Source organism: Dromaius novaehollandiae, chromosome Z (genome assembly GCF_036370855.1).
Source record: "Dromaius novaehollandiae isolate bDroNov1 chromosome Z, bDroNov1.hap1, whole genome shotgun sequence".
NCBI classification, from domain to species: domain Eukaryota; kingdom Metazoa; phylum Chordata; class Aves; order Casuariiformes; family Dromaiidae; genus Dromaius; species Dromaius novaehollandiae.
Genome location: NC_088132.1, coordinates 84553261 through 84569165, shown reverse-complemented (window position 1 = coordinate 84569165; position 15905 = coordinate 84553261). Strand labels below are relative to the sequence as shown.

Sequence of the window (15905 nt, the reverse complement as noted above, 5' to 3'; positions counted from 1 at the left end):
ACAAAAGACAGATTACAACTACATCCAAAACATTTCATTTTTCTAAGGATTTAGGAATCATTTATATTGGGAGAAACTTAAATGATTGTTACTGACTAGACGAGTTGTATTTTTATAAAGGAAACTCAAAATTTACTTGAATTGCCAGTCCTTCCATCATAATCTAAATAAGCTTTGCTTCCCTAGCACAGTTAATGAGGGGAAATGAGTAAAATGTTATGGTTCATCATAAACCATCAATACTAAGTAAATGCAAGCGTGTAACTTAGAACGCCTGATTTCTCTCACAAATATTTCAAATTTTTATATACTTCTAGTGCCTCGCCTGAGGTCTTCAAAGATTAGCTTAGTTTTTCCATACTTGTAAGGAAGAAACCCATATTACCAAAAACAGTATATTAATCACATGGCAGCGAACACTGAGGTTTGCTTCAGAGGTCCAGGAATCATTCCCTGCCAACCAGATGTATCAGGACTTAAGCTTGCTTTTACTCAAGAAGCAGGTCTTGGATAAGGAGAGGGAAGGAGCAAAACACAGGTGTCCATCCACAACTGAACTTACAAAGTCACTCAAGCAAAACAGTGACAGAAAACACAGAAGTATCTGTACTGCAGTTGACAACATCATACATTTCTTTACCCATCCAAACATAAATTATATCCAAGGCAGCACAGATTACTTTATATACAACTGTGCTGTGTCCTGCCACTGAATCCTAAGGTGTAACAAATAATGTGGGCAGCCCTCCAAGATCTCAGGCACACCTCTATCCTCCTCCAGACCACGGATCTAAAATTCACACCACACTCAGTATTTCCCATCATTTGGGATACCTACGAATGCGTTAGACATTAGGCTAAGTAAAAAACAGTGTGGGTGAGAAACGCAGAATGAAGAGAAATGGATGTAAGCAACCCAGTCTCTTCCATATCCCCAATTTCCATTATTTAACAGATCTGCATATCAATAAATCTTCAGAAAACTCACCCGCTTTCTGATGCGCTCACTATATACTGCTTTTCACTGGAAGCAGAGGCCTTTGATAAACAAGTAATTGAGGCTGTATGACCAAACAACAGAGCTCTGGGATTAATCTAGAATCAGAGAATAAAACATAAAGCAAAAACAACATAGGGACTATTACTTACCTAGAACATACACATTCCAAATTTCTGTTTTATACAGTATATAAATATTTTATGTATACTATATATATATAAAAAAACACTTGTATATATATTTATATATATACACACACACAATACACACACACACACTTTATTTGCACAGGTGTAGAAATATAATCTTAAAAAGGTTTGCACAGCATGCTGGTACAGTATGTGAAAGAACCAATTTCTAACTAATACTGTAATGCTAATTTGTGGGAAAAAATCATTTTGTGTAAAACTAATTCTATCTATAATTTTAAATCATAGTTTGCATTTGGCTTAAGTCAAAAGGAAAATTTGCGCTATACTGCAACAACAACATTTCCCCAAATCAAGTATACTTCATAACCCTTCACATTTATAAAGACTTTTACATAAAAGTTCATTCACAGATTAAAGATAAAAAAGAAAACTGCCCTTTATTTATTTGCCCTTTCTAGAAAGAAATAGTCCCTTTCTCCAGTTGTTTCTTGTTAAATGTATTAGACACTAACATAATTTATGGGGGCAACTCAGAGACTGAGATTTTTCAGTATAACCCTTGCCTGAAACCAGCTTGATTTTATAAGAAAGGATAGTTTTAAACCCTTGGAATGGAGGAGAAAAAACAATTTGTATTCAGCCAAATGACTACCTCATCTTCAAGACGGACACTTGCAGATTTCAACTCAAGGGCAGAAGCTGACACACAGTAACTAATCAGCAATCTTTACCTCTGGTAGCAGAGCTTTCTCTCATTCAGTTTTCATAGGAAACAGAGCTTGAATAAAATAAGAATAACCTTAAGAAGCCCTCTAAATACTGTCAGCTGATCTCAGAAATCTGTTTTCACAAAATATTAAGCAGCTAAACCTGAAAGTAACTATCAGTTTAGGGCATCTCCAATGTCCAGAAAACAGGAAATAATTACTTCAAAAATGTACTACTGCAGCAGCAAAGTTACAGAGTGAAAATGCCTCTTTCTAATCTGAACTATTCACTACTGGAAGCATATAGTGCCAGCTCCAGGCCTCATTGCAAGAGGGGGAGTTAGAATACATGAAAAGAGCATAGAAACAACTGAACACTGGAATGGATGCTACAATATCAAAGAAGAAAAGTCACTTTGGCAGCAGTGGCAAACACTTCAAATACAAAGAAAATTGAAGTTATACGTGGAGTTTAGACCTACCTCTAAATCTACAGAGAGGTCCCAGAGACATATTTGTCCGTCGTGACATCCCGTGACGATCATGGACACGTCATCCATTAACAGCAACGTTGATATGCAGTGCGTGGGAGCTTTACGGCCCCAGAGGACGATGGGCAGCACAAGGCTATTCCCTGCCATTTTGCTTTCACACCTGTCAATTTAATCACGATAAAAAGCATTAGGTCTCAGCAGGTGCATGCCTTTTTTGCACTTATCATCATCTCATCCTCACAAAAACGTAAAAGATTAATCTGAAGTGACTGTAAATATTTTATACATGAGAAATATAGTTACTATATATGCTACGCTTCAAATAAAGTACAATATATAATCAACTCTTCTCTCATTGGGGAATATGTGCATCTTCACAGCTAACCCAGGGATTGAATAATATATTCTTTAAGCAGTCATTTGAAAAATGCAATGAACTGTGATTGCATTAAAACTTCACAATGTTAGTTTCTTACACATTTTGCAAAAGAGATTTTTCAAAGTGGCATTTCCCTACTTACATAGGCACTTTTTCCAATATCAGTCTTCTTGAAATAATTCTGGAGCAGCAAATGCTTCCAGTCCCAGGTTTGTAACAGCTACTATATGCCCAATCAGTAGAATCCATCCCCATTTGTCAAATGTGATGACCTTAGTCAAAAACAGGGTCTGGTGTTTTCTACACATCACCATACACTTTCCAAAAACATTTTTCAGTTCGAACAGTGTCACATCAGCCTAACCTTTTTAAATGGATATTTATGCTGGAATGCATAATATCCTGCATTAGCTGAAGTTGGAGCTGGAAAACAGTTCAAGGTTATTGCAATCCCTTCATTAATTCTCTTTACCTGATTGTTTTTATCCTTTCACACACAGCTAAAGGGACTACCTAACAAACAAACGGTAACTAAAAGTAGAAATAGTCTAATTAAAAGTAGCTTTGAATTTTCTAGTTTCTGGTTCCTAAGCCTTGATGGTAAATGTATTCAGCCTTCCACCTCCCCAGTAATGGTGGCTAAAGAGGTACTTCTACGGCCCACCTGAGAAGGGAAAGGAAATCAGAACATGCAATAGCAAGAGAAGTGGTGGTAGGCAGGAAAAAGGGGAAAAAAAGGAACTGTCACTAGCATTGTCAGCACTACAGCTAAAGAAAGAGAGGGCAGGGATAAACACTGCAACTGCAGACCACCCCTCATGCTTCCTCATCTCTTCAGCACTGCCAACCACCAGGAGCTAAATTCCAAAACAGAACTGTACTGATTTAAAGGCTGAGACTTTAAAGGCAGGAACTGAGTTAGTTCTGTTTATCCCCTGCTTTATGGCACTTCAGGGTTCATGTTGCCAAGTTTTGCTCGATAAGGGCGATATACTCATGTAATCAATTCGTTTTGTGACAACTGACCCCACTCTTCCAAATATCTCCAAGATGCTCAAGGAAATCTCAAGGACTCACAGCCCGGCTATAAGCAGCAAAGATGAAGAGGCAACACAGGCAGCACAAAGGCCGGCGTTTAAATGAAACCCAAGTCTCCCAGCACCTGCAGCACCATATAACAGTCTGGGCCTCAGGAACAGCAAAGAGTTACCTTATTATATAAATCAGTGAATTTTACTCCTTATATTACACACATTATATGAATAAATAAATATATTAATATATATAGCATGCATGTTGGAGCAAAGGCCACTGAACTATCATAAAAGACATATGAAGTTCCCTACTATTCCGTTATCAGGTCAATAAAACTTTTTAAATAAAAAACAAAATTAATAGTTGTACCACAGCATGTTTCAACTTAGAAAAACAACTACGCTCAACAGAACTGCTGTAGTGCGTTTGGTCTCACTTCTACGAGATGCCCCTCTGCCTCCGCTCCCAAGCCTTCACAGCGCCCTGCGCCTACAGCCAGGCCGATCCCAGGGCTCTCCTGAGGAGCGGCCCTGAGTCCAGCCGCCGCGAGCTGCTGCAGGCTCCACTCCGGCTCCCGCGGAGGGCAGCAGCACCAGGCACGGGGCTACGGTGAGATCTCTGCTAACACTCCTGAAGCCAGACCAGAAAAAAGAGAGAGAGAAGCCCTGCAAACACAAGTCCAGCGGCACTACAGTAAGATCTCTTCCAAACTCACTGCCTCAGCTAGTAGATTTGACAATCTTTGTAAAGTTCATCTACGGATTTCAAAGTTTTATTTATTTAAAGAGTCAAATTGTATTTAAAAACAAAGCAACAACTAGCCAGCCACTCAAACAGAAGTCTTCTGAGGAACTATACTAACGCCAAATGTGCTTATATGATATCCAGGGACAGCCTTCATCGCTGCAGCTCGCCATAAGGACTACGTTCTGGCCGCCCTCCAACAAGCAACGTTATTTAATATCTTACAAACATACTGACACATATAATAATAATAATAAAAAAAGTCCAGCTTATCTGTCATAAAGCCTAAATTTTCCTGGAGATTGGGAAATGGAGAACAAAAGTGTCTGAATCATAACTTCAGAGAAATAGAAAACCCCACAGAAACTGAAATAATAATAAAACAATTACAAGGATTGGCACAAGGCTTAAGAGCAAAAACAAAACACTGTTTATGTTAGCAATATTCTGAGCTTACAGCCCATTTAAATGTGTTTATAAGCTACAATTCTTCACTCGGCCAGAGTGAAAGTTTGCTTACGCCGAGCTTGTCACTTTATTTCCCCGTCTCTGCCTGGGGCAGGACTGAGGCAAGCACAAGCTATCTAAACTGCCCATCTCCCCTTGGGCAGGGAACCCGGTTAGACCAACCATGCATGGAAAGTCCACACAGAGGAAAGGTAAACCGTAAAATACAAAATCTTCTGTTGCTGCCCAGTAAACTGGCTGAGCTCAAGATGGTTTGGGGTATACTTTTCAGGTGTATTCTATATTTAATAAATAAAAATGCTAGAATTTAAGTTATATCTAGATCTTACCAATGGTAAGATTATAATGACATATGCAAGATCCATTCCAGATGCGATGACTTGCTAAGAAACAACTGAAAACAGTAAGTGCAACCATCGAGTAGGGAAAATACATCAGGAATGACTGACATTTTGCTATTGGTCTCTTATTCCACATTCAAGAAGAGTTGCAGTAGCTGTTCTCCTAAACCACAGTAAAAGCTTGAGTTATGGAAAGTTATTGCTTGTAGTATTTTGTGATGAACGAACCGGGAACGCTGTTTTGCCAAATAAAGGAGATGCTCCCTCTGTACTGTCTTGCAGAGGTTTATGTCCTGAACTTACTATAGCTCAAACCAGAACAGAATTTCTCATTTACAGGAGTATAAACAAGTCAGACACAGGCAGAAATTATTCAAGAAACTTTTAAAATACATATTTTGTATCTTTATATAGACATATGTATTTTTCTTGCTTGTGTGATGTAGTAACATTTGCATTTGTCCACAGAGATGCAAACTTTTTTGTAGCACATTTCGAAAGCGAAAAAGATACTCTCATTATGAAAAAGGGGGAGGGAAAAAAAAAAAAAGTCATCCTGAATCTAAGCCAGGTTTACTGCAACTCGACTTCCCCACTGCACTATCCGAGCTCCCCGTCGTGTCCCTGCGACAGCCCTAGCAGACAACAGCTCTGGCTATCAGAAGCGAGCAACGTACAGCCGCACAGTCACGCTCGCTCACCCCCCAGCTCTCGCCGCACAGCACAGCACAGCGCAGGACAACTCTGCCTGCCTTTTTTCCGGTGGAAGCACAAGTTTGAGCCTCAGAATTTCATGGAAGCTGTTGGAACTTAATTCAACAATTTTCAGGTCTATTGAAAACTATTATTCAAGGTTTTAATGACCCTCTTTCAGACAAACTCAAATTTGATACAAACAGAGGCAACTACACAGATCTTACCGATACCAAACATGAATTTCACTTTTTGATCTTACATACCCCCGTTACTCCCAGTGTTGACTTCTATACTTAAGTGCTTCTGCATCCAAAATCCTTTCCATTTCAAAACAGAAGCATAGCTTTTACTGATATATTTTTTTCTATGCTACATGGAGATCAACACAAGTTCTCATCCCTCATCTATACAGAAACTGCAGTGCAATTTCTTCAAGAAAGTAATTTCGTATTAGTTTTGACAAATGCTGCCTATATTTCTAGAGCAAACAACCTCTGCAGCCAGAGAAATCAAACATGATAATGTACATGGAAAAATGGGGGAAGGGAAGACAGTGAATAGTAGAATAATGAGTAGCTAAGTATTGGAAACCATAAAGAGGAAAAAAGGCATGATTTCAAAGAGGTTGCAAGACCTGCTGGATGTACCAAGCCTCAAACTTCTGGAAAGAGAGATGCATTACAGTTATTCACAAAATCCAAATCATGAAAGCAATACTAACACTTATTATGAAATGCCATTTTATGTCAGCTCATTTCTTGCATCTGATTATACTATGTTTACTAGGAACTATTTTACAAAGAGCTATTATTTAATGAAAAACTATGAGCAAAGACCAAAGATCAAGCATGTAATCTATTACAACATCCTACAAGCTACATTAAAATTAGTATTTTTAAAACATGCTGGAAAACATATTGCTAACTGTTATGCAATAGCAGATCAATTGTTCCCTGTCTGGATGATCACAATACAGAACTGTAAACAATTAAAAATTCTGCAAGGACACAGCGACCTTACTAATGACCGCAGACCTGTTAACCAAAAAGTTACAATTCTAAAAATACTTCATTTACAGTGATTTAATCAGAAAAATATCACGAAAGACAGAAATAAAACATATCCAGACATCACACAAAAATGAAATCATATAAAAACAACTTAAGTCTTTTGTCACCCAATTTTTGTACTCCTAAAATGAACGACATGCTGGGAAAGGTGTGGAGAGGTAGAAATTTCTTTTAGATATATTAATACTAAAGCCCTTAAATAACACTTGAGTTACAACTTCCTTTCCAAAGTGTTCTTCCCTCACTACTTCCAAAAAATTCCCCTCAGTAGCTCAACTACTGTAGACTAGAAAGACAAAACCAGGCCAAAATTAATCCTGAAGGATGCTACAACAGCAGCCGCCTGAACGTAAAATACACAGTGCATTCTCCTTACCTGGGATTAGAAGACATACTGGTTTAGCAGTAATCTTAACACCACTGGTTTCACCACACTTCCTTCAAGTTTTTTTTTCATGACAGTAAAAGATATTTGACCGTTAATGCAATCTGTGAATTAGTATTTCTTTTAAATGGATAATATAGCAATCCCTCAATAATTTCAAAGCTGAAAAATCTAAGAGTACCTCAGCTATAAATGCTGATGAGCAACATAAAAACCTCTTTTCTCATCCATTTCATTTCTTATTGTTCATAGTTCAGGGAACAAGCCATACTATTCATCTTTATGCTTATCTCTGTGGCGCAAATAACTGCACTTTTGAATAAATATAGAAGCTCCCCTATCAGAGCACGCAATTACTACTTCTTTGCATTTTTACAGTAAGCTTAATGCCGCAAACTACTTAAAAAAAACTTTAAATTTGACAGCACTATAGATACATACTTAACCACAAACTGAATTTTCACAAGGAAAGAAAAGGATATTACAACACACAAAAGTGCTAGCACATATAAATAACCCAATGTATTTTATATTTTCCATACAGAAAAATGTGAGAGAAAGTACTGAAAACATTAATATCAAAAATACATTTTAAAGGCTTAAACACATACACATTTCAAAACTTTTTTATCTAAAAGAGAGAAAGATAATTCTTAGGATATTAAATATCAGTCCTTGGGAGTGAGAACAAAAAGAAGAGCTACCTCTTTCCTTCTAGTTTTTTATTATGGTATCGCAATGCCTTCATTAAAAACTTCATTTTCAGAAAATACCGCAAGTACCACATTTTAACAGACGAAGAATTCAGTCTACAAAGAACAACACTTCTCTATCATTGGTGAACGCCAAATACATCCCCTGCAAAAACCAAAACTCATTTAATGTCTGTAAACAATCAATATATAATTTTTTTAAACATCAATGACGACAAACTACAGTAGCAAATAAACACTGTACCTATTGACAAAAGCACAAAGTGAATCATCACATACGAAATCCCATGTTTAGCTATTTATACCTTTCTTGAATAAACTGCCTATTTTTGCAGAACTAGGAACTGGAAATTTGAGCTGGAAAATTAACTGGAAACATCAAACTGAGTTAAGCTCTTCCCACTCCACGGGGAGCATTCAGTTTTCCCCATTGCTGCCACAAGTGCCAGAGTCCTGGTTTTGTTCCCCTGCACATACAGTGAAAGGACAAGTTTGTGTTATTGCATATAAATTTTTTTTAATCTTTTTTAAGTAAGGCAGGTTCATCCTCCTGTCACCTACACCAGATAACCTCTACCTATGCCCTTAAGTTTCCATCTCTCTGAGGATCTCCCAGAACAGTCTGGAGAGTGGGGCATATTTCACCAGACATAATGACTAGAAAAATGTAAAATACGTATTTTTTCAATTTAGATCTCAATTTTTTCAGCTGCTTTATCTTTACGTAACTCAAAACACGAATGCTGAACCATCCTGGCAGCCCTCCGCCAGACTCGCTCCAGTACAGCAACATCTTTCTTGCACGGAGGAGCCCCAAACTGGACACGGTACTGCAGATGCAAACTTGGAAGTGCCAAAGAGAGGGGAAAAATCACTTCCCCTGACTTGCTGGCTACAGTCTTGCTAATGCTTCATGGTCAGCTTGTCCTCCACCAGGACACCCAGGTCCTTTCCTGCAAAGCTGCTTTCTAGCCAGTCAGACTCCAGCCTCTACTCTCTGCTATTCCACTTCTGATGCATCTGGTTCCACTGAACTTTATGAGGTTCCTGTCAGTCCTTTCTCCAGCCTGTCACGGTCCCCCTGAATACAGCCCTGCCCTTTACTCCCCCCAGTTCAGCATCATCCAGGAACTTGCTGAGAGTGCACTGCATCCCACTGCCCAGATCATTAATAAACACATTAAACGGTGCGGGCCTCCGTATCTCCGAGGGGCAACACCAGCCGCCAGCGGGGCCCTGTACTGCTGATCACAGCCCTTGGTGCCCGGCGTGAGAGCCAAGCTTCCACCCACCTCACCGCCCACTTCTCCAGGCCACATCTCACAAACTTGGCTACAAGGATATGGTGGGAGGTCGCGTGAAAGGCCTAACTAAAGCCAAGGCATACGACATCCATTGCTCTCCCCTGTCCACAGAGGCAGCTCCATCTCATCACACACCGCAGGCAACCAGACTGGGCAGGCGTGACTTGCTCTTGGAAAACACCCTCTTGCCCTTCATGTGCCTGAAGACAATTTCCAGGAGGATGTGCTCCACAGCCTCCCCAGGGACTGACACCAGCCTGACCAGCCCGTACCTCCCCAGATCCTCCCTGCCCTTCCTGAAGAGAGGTTTGACCTTTGCCTTTCGGCAGCCAGCAGGAACCTCCCCAGACCACCATGACCTTTCAAAGGTGACAGAGAAGAGTCTCCTACCGACGCGAGCCACTGTCTGGTCCCATGGATTTTCACTTTATCAGTGAAAAACAAGGCAAAAATGGCATGGAGTACTTTGGCCTTTTCCATGTCCCTTATCACTAAGTTCCCAATATCGTCAAAATATAATCTAGTTAGTTACATACACCAAACAAATGTTTCAGTGGTGTTCTTCACATTTAAAGAGAAATTGATCCCTTAAATTATGAGAGCATCCAAAAAATTAGATTAAATTCACCATTTTCACATTAGCAAAGACGGATTTGAAAGAATATCATTACTATATCATTTTTAAATTCTCACATGGGTAAAAGTTTAGAACATACTAATCTGATAAACTAGTCAAGTGACTTTCTATGGCAGTGTTTAAAGCTGATACTTAGGCAAAATAAATGATCTGGGATAATTCAATAGCTTTACTCAGACTGAATCAAAGACTCTCATATAAACCTCTCTATGAAGCTACAGTCCTCTAAACACTAACTTGCACCTTCATGCTTAATAAGTTATGGCAAATTGTCCACAGCTAACTTACTGCACTATAATAAAACAGAAAACACACAGTAATTTAAAAAAAAAAAAAAAAAAAAAAAAAGAGTCTGATGATAAAGATATAAGGCAGAGGCAGGGAAATTTAAAGTTAACAGTAGCTTACTGTTCAATATAACTGGGGGAACAACCAGGTCTGATAGCCACAGCTATACAGACAAAGATCTGATATGAGGTCAGAGAACTTTAAAATAACTGTTTCTATGACAGATGCAGTCACATAATTTCCATGATTTTTCTTGTCCTCTGCATCATCTGCCACATTTAAAAAAAAAAAAAAAATCTAATATAGAGCAAGTAAGAATATCACCTAATCAAAAATATTCTGCATACAAACCACAGCAGAACTCAAAACTTTGATCATACGGCTTATGACTTTCTGCCATGACCTACACGTAGAAACTAATTCTCATATTTTCAAAAAACATTTCTGCCTGTCTTATTCTTGCATACACTTTTTATCTTGCCAAGTGATAGTAACAGACAGAAAAATCTACGAACTTTCTTTCACCTTTATGCAAACTGTTCCTGAAACCTCATTTTATTTGTAATTTCCTCTAGTCTTCCCAGAACTTGCAGATAAGATAGCTGAGTTAGAGACCTCCCAAAACCTTGCAAGACTCAACAATTAGTTATTGAAACAGCATTCAAAATAAGGATTTTTGCAGACAGAAAAAGCACCCAGGCAGGATTAATTTATGATAGGCCAGAAGCTAGAGACAGTGGCTTTTCACCTCTGCATTGCCTTGGGACAATAAAACCAGCTCTGTGCCTGTCACTAGCAAGTGGATACGATCCTCTAGCTGCTGCTATTTCTATGCCCTGCGTGCAGAGAGGCAGTTGTGGCCAGTACAGCACCTGGTATGCAGGTGCTTTTTTTTTTCCCCCTTAATATATTTCAGCAGTTAGATAATAAAATATCAGGAAATATTTAAAAAGAAGCAGGGATAATGACGTTACACCTTGTACAAGCAGGAAACAAAGCTAAAGGAGGGGAAGGAAAAACAGAACACGGTATTGGAGACATCTCGAGGCAAGATAAACCCCAGGTGTGATCAACATGGTACTTTGGCGTGACTGAACACGCTGCCCAGGCCATTTGCACTGCTGATGACTTTCTCAGCGTAGACCAGACTGACAGAGCACACAAGTTTTTCACCCTTTTGTCATACTCAGCCCTAACAGTTTGCACACATACCTTTAAAACATCAGTAACTGCTACAACTACAGAAGCACAGAAGTAATGCCAGGTCTGTCACCAAAAGGAAAACTGGTTTAGGTCTACTCCACGTGCACGAATATAAGTAATTGCCACCCGGACTGATGGCATATGACACCACCAGCCTTCGCAGTTACCTGGCTGCTGTCTGCAGTACTGTGCATCTAACTGCCATGGACGTGCTCTGCGCCAGAGCAAATCACAGCGGCACCTCCCAAAAGGGAGATGAGGGTATCAGTCATTCAAGAAAACACTAAGACTCAGAGAACACGTCAATAATTTCACGTTCAGATACAGTACCGCTGCATATCACTGCACAGACTGAGCGTAGTGAGCCAGGTACTCTGCGTGAGCCTATTTCCCAGGACGGACAGATTCAGGAAGGTGCACAGAAAGGTTACAAAGCGGAGCAGGAAACCGGAATGCTTCTTTTAGGAAGGGAGCATAAAAATAACTAAATCTAGCTTTGTTCTGATGGAGCACAGCAAAGGCGAAGAAAATGTATAAAAGAAGAAGTATGTAAAACACATCTTTTTGGATTAAAGCACATGCATTTAAAGAATTAATCTTAGGATATGTATGGATGCTAAAAGAATGTGTCAGGGAAAAAAATACATCTGTGAAATGACTGTTTCTGTATCAGATTTGGTCTCAGCATGTCACAGTTCCAGAATGAAGCACTGAAGACTGTCAAATGAACACCCGCTTTTACAGAAATGCAACTGTGCTTATGTTCGTGCAAAGCAGCTCAGAAAGGTTCAGAATAAGTCACTCCTTTGCCTACCCATTTTTTCCACACTTTAATACTTTTTTTCCTAGCATCTAAATTACATTACTATTCAGATTTGTCACCAATAAGTACAGGGATGGCTGCCATCCATGACACTAGGACAAACCTTCTAAGTGGATTGCAAATTTTCGAGTGAGCAGCAATTTTAAATGCTTAATACTTTCCACGCTTACAGCATCTTTCATTGAAAGAGACAACACTAGTTGAGCATTTTAACACCTCTCCTGAAACTATTTACATGAAGGCACACATTTATTGGAAAAGATAACCTCTGTCACAACATGTCTTCCATTTGAATAATCCAATGCTTTTTATAAAATCACAAATTTTTAGTATTATTACCAATGATCTTTTCCATTTAATACGTGGAGCTCGAGAAAAGGGGCTAAGGCAGGTGAGGGAAGAAAACTAAAATAATTTCCCCAGCGTTGCAGAAATCTTTTGCAATCAGGACCCAAATGTTCAGACATCTATAACTTTGTTTAAATAGACGGTGATTAAACAAACAATGCCGTTATTAAGTGCAAATGGTCAGTATAGTTTGCTGCGTTAATTAAAAATTGTTTCCGAAAGCCTATCAGTAATTTTCAGTCTTTTGTATTTTGTTTTTATTCACCATAAAAGTATCAAATGCAAAATATCACATTTTTGCTTTCCTAGCCTATTGTTCATCTAAAAAAAGGAGTTTGGGAAAGAATTAAGCTTTTTAATATTAATGTTTTTTCAGTAATAAAACCCTGCAGGCTTTTTTAAGTTAAAAAAAAATTTTGGACCATACTGTCATGATACAAACCACTGTAAAAATCATTTATCAGGACAGTTCTTTGACACATGTAACAAATAATTAGCATTTCAGCAGACACCTGGTAAGCACAGAATACCAAAATTAGGGAATGGCAACTATGCCTTTATACTTGATACATTCACTGGCTCAAGTTTCTGATTTGCAACTACAACAAAAGAAAGTATTGCAACCTTGTGCTAAAACGTACTTATAAAAAGAAATATTTAAAAGTGAAATTGTTCACTAAGAGATTATCATAGGTAAACAGGTGAAGTAGCTCTCATTTCCAAGAACACAGTTAATTTTGTTTGCTGTAGAGTAGAACCAAGGAGTGAATTTTTCATGGCGGTGGCAAAGTCAGGAAACTGGCTTAGCAACAAGATAGGCAGGCTGGCGGTTTCAACGCCAGACCCACTCCACGCATGCACACGTACATGTACATGCACGGACACACAAACACACAGAATCGGAGAGCAGCTGCTGAGCTAAACTGTAAAGTGTATTCATGCTGATACTCAACTTTATTCATCTGATGTCAAAACAAGCAATTCTCAAGGAGAACCAATGTATTCCTACTTAATAACCAAGAGGCATAAGGACTTTCTTTTCAAAAGCCCTGATATTCTAAATACAACGTATTTAATTTTACTGCTATGAATATCCACACTGACCTCCCTAACGCTACTCATTAAAGCAGAGCTAAGTCTATCTGCAGGAGAGGACTAAACCACTGTTCCGAACTTGATCAAAGCCACACAGAATCTTACGTGAAGTGAATAGGAGATTTCAAGCCAGGTGATAACAATCAGCAAACCAGACTGTCGTTCTCATTTTGCTGATCAAGGATTAAACAAGAATGGGCACCTGGCTGGCTTTTATCCCATGTAATCTGTTGATTGAAAATTCATCACTTCAAGTCTACAATTCTTAAAAAAAACCAAAACCAAACAAAATAAAGATCAGGAGCATCTCCAATAACATTGTCCGGTCAGTATCTCTACATCATCCTGGTTCACCTGTCTGTAATATCTACAGTCAATCTGCACTGCTGCATTTCATATCATGTTTGTAGTTCAAGCTCTCTAAGACAATACAGTCTTCTGGTTACTTGTTTCCTCAGGACGTGGCACAGGACCCTATGCCTTGATTTGGTTGTGATGTATTACTGTAACCTAAATACAAATACCCTAATATTGCCAAGTCCTCCAAACACACCCATAATCAAAAATAAACCCATCAAAAGAAACAGGAATTTGCCTTCTACAGTGAAAAGTGAAAGACTCAGCTAATTCAGACACAAGCTCTTCCCTAGTCTTTATACAGCAACAAAAACAATGACAAAATAACAGAAGATTTTTGCTCTCCCCAGGCAAGTCAGTGACTACAAAAGCCTGATTTAAGAGTATTTCACAATATGAAGGTAGGAACAGTGACCAAAAACAAAGAAGGAAAAAGCTATCCTATGTATACATAGAAGTTTACAAAACAAGAAATGAGAGAAAATAATAATAATTGGGGACTCAGAACCCTTCGTTACAGTGAACAGCGCCTGTGGAAGCCGCCTGCAGATTTCCCTGGCGCTCACTCTGGCGACACACGAAAACCGCACGTATTTTTCCCGTTTTTTCCGGGCCGTCACGGTCACACGCAGGACAGCAGCTCCGCGCCCCGCCCGCAGCGCCGCGCTGTCACCCAGGGGAAGGAAACAGACCGGGGAGGCCGCGGGGGCTCCGCGGTGAGAGACGCCCCCGCTCCCGCAGCGGGCGGTGGGGGGTTCCCAGGCGCCCCCCTACCGAGGGCCTTCCCTCAGGTAACCGGCAGGGCCCCCCCACTTCAGCGCCCCCCCCCCCCCCCCCCCCCGGGCAGGGGACGGCCCCGGGCAGGGCAGGGCAGGGGGCCCCCCGCGCACAACATGGCGCCGCCGCCCCGGCGTGGGCCGCGCTGCGCGGGGTCCCGGAGGAGGGGCGGTGTGGGGGGGAGCCCCCTCACTGCGCGCCGCCCCCGCACTCACCTGAGCCCGCCGCGGCGCTGGGAGGCCGCCCGGGCGCCTCGCCCCCGTCCCCGTCCCCGCCGCCGCCTCGGCTCGGCTCGCCCGCGGCCCGGTGCGGCAGAGCCGCTGCCCAACTCCGGCTGCCGTGACTCCTACCGCCGCTGTCGCAAAGCCCCCGCTCGCCGTGACTGACGGCAGGCGGAGGGAGCCGGCGTCGCCATGGCAACCGGGGCGGCGGGAGCGGCGCCCGCCCTGCTCCGCCCGCGGCGGCTGCCTGAGGGGGCGGCGGCGGCGGCAACGCTGAGGCGGGCGCGGGTTACCGCGGCCGGTAACTCCCGGGGCGCGTGTGCCGGGCGGCAGCGCGGAACGGCGCGCCAAGCCGCACCGAAAACGTGATTAAAGGGCCCCTCGGCAGAAGCTGCGCGGCGGTGTCTTACACGTCCCTCCGGTGCGGGGGGCGAGAAATCAGCGTCTGTCCGTCTGCTCACGGGGAAACATCGGAAAGCGTATGTCAGCCCAACAACGCCTAGCGATACGCTGTCGGTAATGACACTGCAGAACTTGGTGGAGGGAGTTCTGCTTTCAATTTGCGTCTTAATTTATCTTGTAACATAGTTCATACACACACTTGACTACCTCCTCTTTGTTTATTCCCCTACTGATCATTGGGGACTTCCATTTGTTCAGTTATCACC

At 41.1% G+C, this 15905-nt stretch overlaps 1 protein-coding gene across 2 annotated transcripts in view; it reads right to left on the bottom strand.

Moving 5' to 3' along the window:
• Positions 1–15446, bottom strand: part of LOC135325062 (WD repeat-containing protein 7) — a 164231-nt gene extending 148785 nt beyond the window's left edge. The window contains exons 1-3 of one of the 2 annotated variants that reach the window (XM_064502497.1): positions 15232–15446; positions 2342–2513; positions 989–1095 (exon numbers count right to left, since the gene is read on the bottom strand). In XM_064502497.1, coding sequence (XP_064358567.1) covers positions 989–1095; positions 2342–2500 — 266 coding nt within the window. In that variant the 5' untranslated portion in view covers positions 2501–2513; positions 15232–15446. The remainder of the gene's footprint in view (positions 1–988; positions 1096–2341; positions 2514–15231) is intronic. The other variant, XM_064502498.1, reaches the window with a different exon arrangement.
• Positions 15447–15905: the final 459 nt, after the last annotated feature.